The sequence below is a fragment of the Argentina silus genome, assembly GCF_951799395.1.
Source record: "Argentina silus genome assembly, chromosome: X".
Lineage (NCBI taxonomy): Eukaryota > Metazoa > Chordata > Actinopteri > Argentiniformes > Argentinidae > Argentina > Argentina silus.
The window spans coordinates 44313313-44321986 of NC_139653.1; the positions used below are offsets into that span (position 1 = coordinate 44313313).

At 43.8% G+C, this 8674-nt stretch overlaps 1 protein-coding gene across 1 annotated transcript in view; it reads right to left on the reverse strand.

Moving 5' to 3' along the window:
* The window catches only part of pou2af1 (POU class 2 homeobox associating factor 1), a gene marked incomplete at its 5' end in the record, with an annotated part of 8057 nt that extends 3569 nt beyond the window's left edge, over positions 1–4488 (reverse strand). Inside the window, 2 exons of the mRNA XM_083694745.1 lie at positions 3522–3655; positions 4269–4488. Coding sequence (XP_083550871.1) covers positions 3522–3655; positions 4269–4488 — 354 coding nt within the window. The remainder of the gene's footprint in view (positions 1–3521; positions 3656–4268) is intronic.
* Between the last annotated feature and the right edge of the window lie 4186 nt (positions 4489–8674).

An 8674-nucleotide genomic window follows, 5' to 3' on the forward strand; every position in this document is an offset into this window, starting at 1 on the left:
TATTGCTAGTCAATCCACGATGCATACCGTCTCGAACTATCATTGGCGATGGAATGCATGGATCTCCTCAGCTGACTCGCAACAACATGAATTCAAAGAGAGTAGTCCCTCATGTTTCGGATTACTGTACTATATATACAGTTAATGTACTATAGGGACTTGACGAACTGTCAAAACTCTACACAGCCTAGTGTTGGCTGTGTAGATCATTCTGACAAAAATCCTAGTTTAATGTATTTTGTATGCCAGGCTCTGGGACAACAAAAGGTGAACATTTTGAAAGGAGGTGTACATTTTTTTATAGGCACAGTATATACACTCACTGAGCACTGTACTAGGAACACCTGTACACCTTCTCATGGTGGAGGTGGTGTAACACCTGTACACCTTCTCATGGTGGAGGTGGTGTAACACCTGTACACCTTCTCATGGTGGAGGTGGTGTAACACCTGTACACCTTCTCATGGTGGAGGTGGTGTAATGGTGTGGGGAATGTTTTCTTGGCTCACTTTGATCCTGTTAATACCAATCAATCATCGCTTGAATGCCACAGCCTTTTTGAGTATTGTTGCTGACTATGTGCATCCCTTCATGGCCACAATTTACCCATCTTCTAATGGCTATTTCCAGCATGATAATGCACCATGTCACAAAGCAAAAGTAATCTCAAACTGGTTTCATGAACATGACACTGAGTTCAGTGTTCTTCAGTGGCCTTCCCAGTCACCGGATCTGAATCTAATAGAACACCTTTGGGATGTGGTAGAACGGGAGATTCACAGCTTGAAAGTGCACCTGACAAATCTGCAGGAATTGCATAATGCAATCATGTTATCATGGATCAGAATATCAAAGGAATGTTTCCAACATCTTGTGCAATCAATGCCACAAGGAATTGAGGCTGTTTTGAGAGCCCTACCCTGTATTAGTATAGTGTTCCTAATAAAGTGTTTAGTGAGTGTATATAGCTACATGCTGGTCCTGTAGTTGTGCTTTGGAGTTGATGTATAAATATTCTGTGTTTACAGTAACAATGGTAAACTCCAGGTGTGGAGCAGGTGAGTGGTTTTATACCTTTTAAATGCCACACGCACACGCACACACACACACAATATAATCTATCTGACATAAACGGATGTGTTCAATCTTGGTTTTTGTGTTTATTTAATCACATTCCAAAACTCTGTGTACTATATAGTGTGTGTGTGTGTGTGTGTGTGTGTGTGTGTGTATGTGTGTGGTCTTGAGAGGTAGGGAATTAGACGGTGTAAAACTTGCAATGATTTACTGGCCCAGAGTGACAAGAATGAAAATGGGCCCTTAAGTCGTATGCTGCCCAGGTGTAGGTGTAGAAAGCCCAGGTGTAGAACTCAGACCTCAGTCATGTGCGTGCGTGCGTGCGTGCGCGCGTGGTCTTGAATGGGAGGGGTAGGGAAGATATGAAGGCTCTGGAAGAATTAGACGGTGTAAAACTGTCGCGATTATTTGCTGGCCCTGAGTGACGATTGAAAATGGGCCCTTAAGTCATGTGCTGTCAGAAAGCCCAGGTGTAGAACTCAGACCTCAGTCATGTGCATGAGTGTGTGTGTGTGCATATGTGTGTGTGTGTGTGTGTGTGTGTGCATGTGTGTGTGTGTGTGTGTGTGTGTGTGGAGCCAACAGTGAGAGATGAGGGAAGTAAGAAAGTAGACAGTGAAAGAGCATTAAGATCATTTCTGGCCTCAGTTTGACACCAGTGAAAACAGACCCTGTAGCCATGAGGCAAAAGGGGCGTGTGCTGCCAGACACCCGTTGGTGTACTCAAGGAGCAGCTTGGTGTCTCTGGACTGATAAGGTGGAACAGAGTCGGTGAACAGAGTGGGTCGGTGAACCCTAACCCTTGCCTGAAAACCTGGAGACGTGTGTTAGCTCCTCCAGCTAATGCCTTAACTTTAGCTCAGAGGGCTAACAGTCTTGTATTGCACAGGCGACTTGGGTTCGAACCCAGTCGGTCGCAAAGACTAGTACAGTAGGTGGAAGGTTACAGTGCTATAATCAAGCTGCAATGCTTCTTTGGGTAAATAGACTGTATATTGTGGTGGAATTCTAAGTTAAAATACTTTGAAATAAAATGTCAAAGACTACAGCTGATGGTTTATTCAGAGACTTTTATTACAAGTAACAAAAGCCGAGGTGGTTTGCGAAGCATCTCCCTTCTTTCTCCCAATACACCACAATGTTTATACATTTCAAATGTAGGTTCCATCCCTCATATGCATATCATTTACACTTCCTGGCTGGTCGCCACCAATATCATTCACCCGGTTCCTATACCTCGTCATGGCCTGGTTTCCCCTCCCATTTCTAAAGATAGTTCTCGGGTTGCTAAAATATTGGTGGTGTTCTCTCTTTATTTGCTATAGAAATGTATAATAATATCTTCTTTTATTGTCTGATTACATGACTTTCCAGTAAACTGGCGTGTTTTTTTGGAATTAAACCATCAACATAATAGCAGAATGTTTGATCTGAGTTGCCGTTCAAAGTGTTAAGAGTCTAAGTTGTGTGTTGTGTGTTGACAGTGTGTGTGTACTTGTGTGTTGTGTGGGGTAATTAAAAGGACCCGTAGGAGGTGCTCTTTGGCAGGGTTGGAAGAGAGCTGCTTTGCATACGGCTGTGTGCCCAGCCTTGCTGCCCCGCAGCCACAGTGGGGGAGTATAGTTGTAACCGTCATGGAAAAACACCTGGATTATATAAGGACACAAAATCCCCCTTTTTACTGTGGACAGACAGGCAGGCAGGCAGACAACCCTCTGGAGAGGCCTGAATCCTGAGACCTCCCCAGGCTTCTTCTTTCTCAGCTGATCTGCATGATGTTCAGTTGTTGTCAATCAGTCCCTAAGGAGAAGTCTCAGGACTTCCTGTATGGAAGTGTTTTCCCCATATAGCATTCAATAGTACTAGTGACTGACTTGTATAGGTGATTGTCTCCAAGATGCATTGCCATTCCTGTGGCCTTTGCAACAGTGACCGCATTGGGACTGGAGTACTTTGCAGACAACAATAAGTGTGCACTTACTTATCTGAAGTGCACTTATCAGGCGCGAACTGCACATGAAAAAGGGGATTTTTACAAGATAGAGGGAATGAAAAAAGAACAGCATGAATGAATGTAGAGGAGGGCGGGGCTGTCTTTTCCTGCAGTATCCTGTTATTTACTGCTTCTATCAGGGGAGGTTGGCAGAGGTAGAGATCAGAGGACGGGCTCATTGTGATGCATGAAATGGTATGAGTATCAGCTTAGCCCTCATGCATTACAATGAGCCCATCCTCCAATTTTGGCCCTCCCCTGACTTCTATTTATCCAGTATCACAAAAACAAACATAGGTCTTTTATGAGAGGGTAAGGTGGGGCATATGACCGCATATACCTGGGAATACATGAAGGATATGTAAGAATGCAAAAGGAAATATGTGTGAAGGACAAAAGGAAAGGATAAATGTACTGTAGAGGAGGGTGTGGCTGTTGGTTCTCCCCTCACCCCTGTAGGTGGCGCTGTCTTGGTACTGTGAGGGTCAAGTCCTCTCTTCCTCCTCAGCAACTCTTTGACTGGCTCTCTGACCCGCACGCCTTGGTATGGCTTGCTGGTACTGGGTGGGCCCGGTGGTGCTGCTGCTGGAGAGCACAATCACCAATTGTGTTATTATTGTATTTTTATTCCTTAAATCCTCATAATTGCACTGTTAGATGAAGCTTGCAAAGTAAGAATTCCATTGTACAATCTACAACCTGTATCCCTGTGCATATGACCAATAAACTTTGACTTGACCTGACTTTAATGTTGCAACAAACTCAGACAAAAGCATCCAGTAGACCCATTCATACGGGATATTGTTGGCTTGAGGGCTTATGCAACAGGACCCTCATAGGGTGGGAGGGGAGGCTACAACTACAGGAATGCTATAGGTCAGAGAGAAATAATAACACCATTTGGCAGCATTGAATGAATGAATGAATGAATGAATGAATGAATGGTTCTGTATCATGCCATTTTCATGCACGCGCACACACACACACACACACACACACACACACACACACACACACAGGTTGTTGTCACTTAGTCAGCGCCAGAGTGAGATAAGGGACTTCCAAGAAAGCCAGGCAGGTGAGAGCCAGTGTTTGCACACTAGGGTGTGGTGCTATAGTACTTTAAGGGCAACAAAGGCAGCAGTCAAAGTTATTATTTTGCAATATATTTTGGTAATATGAGTTTGTTAGAAATTACAAGTAACTGCTCCCAGTAACTGTTCCCAGTAACTGTTCCCAGTAACTGTTCCCAGTAACTGCTCCCAGTAACTGTTCCCAGTAACTGCTCCCAGTAACTGCTCCCAGTAACTGCTCCCAGTAACTGTTCCCAGTAACTGCTCCCAGTAACTGCTCCCAGCCTCCTCTCCCTCTTTTAAAGTATAATCTTCTTTACTGTTTGTGACTGTCGATTTTCTCATTTATCCACCTACAGTTGAACATTAATTATGCATGATACATAACTACACCATAACTACGCCTCCCCAAAGTATCAACGCAACATTTTAAATAAATGGTTCCCATCACATTCTTTCATTCCCATGTATAGATGCTGTTTGTCAACTGTTAGTGTTAAGCCTGTCTGTGTGCGCACGCACGCGCACGCACACACGTGCACACACACACACTCACACACGTGTGATCTGCACACGTGTGCTAGAAACGTCATGTCTGCAGGGCTAAGGAAGATAGAGTTTAAATGACCTAAGACGTATTGAAAAGCATGCTCAGCTGGCATTCTGCAAGTATTAGCTTGCAACTCCAGTAAATCTGACCCATCAGAGTACGGGGGCCACTTAGGTAGGTTTAAGAGTGTAAAACACTTATGTGAAACTGAAGAACCGTCAGGACCTTGTGAGCGTGTCCAATGGTGGTGTTGTCGTACTATGGGTGTTGTATACCTCAATGAAACACTTTCAGAGTCTAAATGAGTTGATCTATGGCCTAAATAAGTATAAATGCAAATGCTTCGGACTCAAAAACTGAACGGCTCTTGTCCTGTAACTCTTCCGTCTCCCCGTCTCTCTCCTTCAGAACTTTTACACACACACACACACACGCGCGCGCACATGCACACACACGCGCACACGCGCACACGCACACACACACACACACACACACACACACACACACAGGTTGTTGTCACTTAGTCAGCGCCAGAGTGAGATAAGGGACTTCCAAGAAAGCCAGGCAGGTGAGAGCCAGTGTTTGCACACTAGGGTGTGGTGCTATAGTACTTTAAGGGCAACAAAGGCAGCAGTCAAAGTTATTATTTTGCAATATATTTCAGTAATATGAGTTTGTTAGAAATTACAAGTAACTGCTCCCAGTAACTGTTCCCAGTAACTGTTCCCAGTAACTGCTCCCAGCCTCCTCTCCCTCTTTTAAAGTTCTTTACTGTCTGTGGCTGTCGATTTTCTAATTTATCCACCTACAGTTGAACATTCATTATGCATGATACATAACTACACCATAACTACGCCATAACTACACCATAACTACGCCATAACTACGCCATAACTATGCCATAACTACGCCATAACTACGCCATAACTACACCATAACTACGCCATAACTACACCATAACTACGCCATAACTACGCCATAACTATGCCATAACTACGCCATAACTACGCCTCCCCAAAGTATCAACACAACATTTTAAATAAATGGTTCCCATCACATTCATTCATTCCCATGTATAGATGCTGTTTGTTTATCAGCTGTAACTCGAAAGTGTTTATCCATTTATCCACCTACTGACCAATTGGAGTATGGGGGCCACAAGGTCCTGACGGTTCTTCAGTTTCACATAAGTGTTTTACACTGTTATGTGAAACTGAAAAACCGTCAGGACCTTGTGAGCGTGTCCAATGGTGGTATTGTCCTATAGGCGTTGTATACCTCAATGAAACACTTTCAGAATCTAGATGAGTTGATCTACAGTATGGCCTAAGGAATTAGCATGAATGCAAAAATGCTTAGGACTCAAACGTTTTGGCCAGCTTTGTCCTGTCACTCTTCTCTCCCCCTGTCTCTTTCTCCCCGTCTCTCTCCTTCTGAACGTTTACCCTTTGACACGCACACACACACGCACACACACGCACACACACGCACACACACACACGCGCACACACACACACACACACACACACACACACACACACACACACACACACACACACACACACACACACACACACACACACACACTCCTGACCTCTTGTCAGTGTCTAGAGAGAGTCCTGACACTCTCCTCTCCAGCTGCTTATCACTCTGATGGAATTAGCCCTCTCTCCTCATCCTGTTGAGTCAGGGGGGAGTGAACTTTCTGACCAGATAATGACTGCTCAGTAAAAACGTATGTGACCCTAAATAGGCCAATTATCTGTAGACAGCAACAGCCCAGGGCTATGATGGCTCCCCACTTGTGTCTGCTACACCCAGAGGCGTGTGCCAATACTCTACAACGGGCTCCTTTCTTTGCTGACCACTGATAGGTGTTTAAGAAGAGGTCGCCACACCTTAGCTTGCTCCAGGTTCTCAGAGTGAAACAAGTAAACTGACTTTCTTGCTACTTCACATGCTTGTGGGAGGATACCAACGTTTCGATAAACAGACGTTCATCCATTGACCATTGACCTCTGACCACTGATAGGTGAAAGGACTCAGGATCAGTCCCTCTCAGCAGTAAAGTATCCACCAAGACGCCATTTTTGTTCTTTCTCCCTATGACCCAGGATGTCACTTCAGGTGTGTAAAGGTATTTGTAAAAGTATATATACACAGTATAAAAATACATTTCAGTAATGTTAATGAACATTGTAAAGCCAGTTCTCAGAGAAAAGTAGTCACTCATCTAGAAAGTATCAATGCAACATTTTAAATAAATGGTTCCCATCACATTCTTTCATGCATTCATTCCCTTGTACAGATGCTGTATGTTTATCAGCTGTAACTCAAGTGTTAAGCCTGTCTGTACAGCAAGTAAAAAGCCCTCCAGCAGCCTCTGAGAAACCTGTGGGTTAAAAAAAGCATAAACCACCTGTACTACACACACACATACACACACACACACACACACACACACACACACACACACACACACACACACACTGAGACGCATGTCTGAGTGTCTTAGGGGCAGGAAGCTGTGGTGCGCTGCACTACTCAGGGGTCATACAGCTGAACACATGGAGGGTGCTCGTACAATGACCCCCCCCCCCCACACACACACACACACACACACACACACTGAGACGCATGTCTGAGTGTCTTAGGGGCAGGAAGCTGTGGTGCGCTGCACTACTCAGGGGTCATACAGCTGAACACATGGAGGGTGCTCGTACAATGACCCCCCCCCACACATACACACACACACACCCAAATCCGAGCCATACCAAATACAAAAGAGGAAGCTATGCAGCTGTGCAGTGTTTTACAGTGGTGTACCGCCTTGTGCTGTTTTGCATATCAAGATATTATAGCGCCAAACAACGGCCTTCCTCTTTCCAAGGGAGTTCAACACAGCACTTTCTACTGTGATTCTAACAACACTGAAAATGTTGCAATTAATTTCTCATGGCATTTCTCATTTCTCATTGCATCTCATGAGTATGAGATGCAAAGGGCTAAACAGAAAGGATCTGAGAAATCCAAAGCATTTCTCTGTATTAATTAATTAATTAATTAATTAATTAATTCATCCTGGATTAGGCTGACAGTGATGTTGCTTTACTACTGAAACTGCTTCAAACACTCCAATGTCCAAACTACTGTACTGTGGTTACAGACACATTACAAAATGTATGTCTAAGATAATATTTGTATGCCCCTGACCCGTACTCAATTTCCTTCTGCAAAGACAACCATGCGAGTCCCTCTTCATGTTTAACATCACACGTCTATCCCTCCTCTCCCTGCAACTCCTCCCTAGATCATTGTTGCGAATGACAATGGGCCCCAATTTGATAGTGCAAAAAAGTACCTTACAACTCAGAATACTCTACAGCACGATTTGATATGCTTGATTTTAACAATGGTTTTGAAAAAAAACTGTAATGAATCAATCAGAGGTTCAGTAAACAGTTTGAAAATGCATTGCATATCATGGAAAACGCTAGATGCAGTATTCAAAACTCCCATTTTTTCACATGCAAATTGGGGCCCAATCTGTCCTCTAATTCCACTATCTTGGCAATATTAATGAAACTCAGGTATGGAGATCCAGATCCATCAAGATCCAGACATAATACGCAAAAATGAACAAATGAAGAAGGCCAAGTTGTATCAGATATATGCCCTCAACCCTTGACTCGTATTATTTGGAACTGTGTTTCAAAGTGACTGAATATGACTCAGACACTCCGTAGATTGACACAGCACCCACCTACAGTACTAAAACACAGTATAATCCCACCTACAGTACAATGGAGGAGTATGCCAATGATAATGAGTCACCTGCCATTATTTTCCCTGCAACAAGATGTCGGTTAGCAGCACATTGTACAGTATAGCTAAAAGTCAACATGCTTCTGGGTGGCAGTGTGATGTTATCTATGATGAAAAGGCCCAAAACATATTGTATTGTATACGGTGCAATATTAC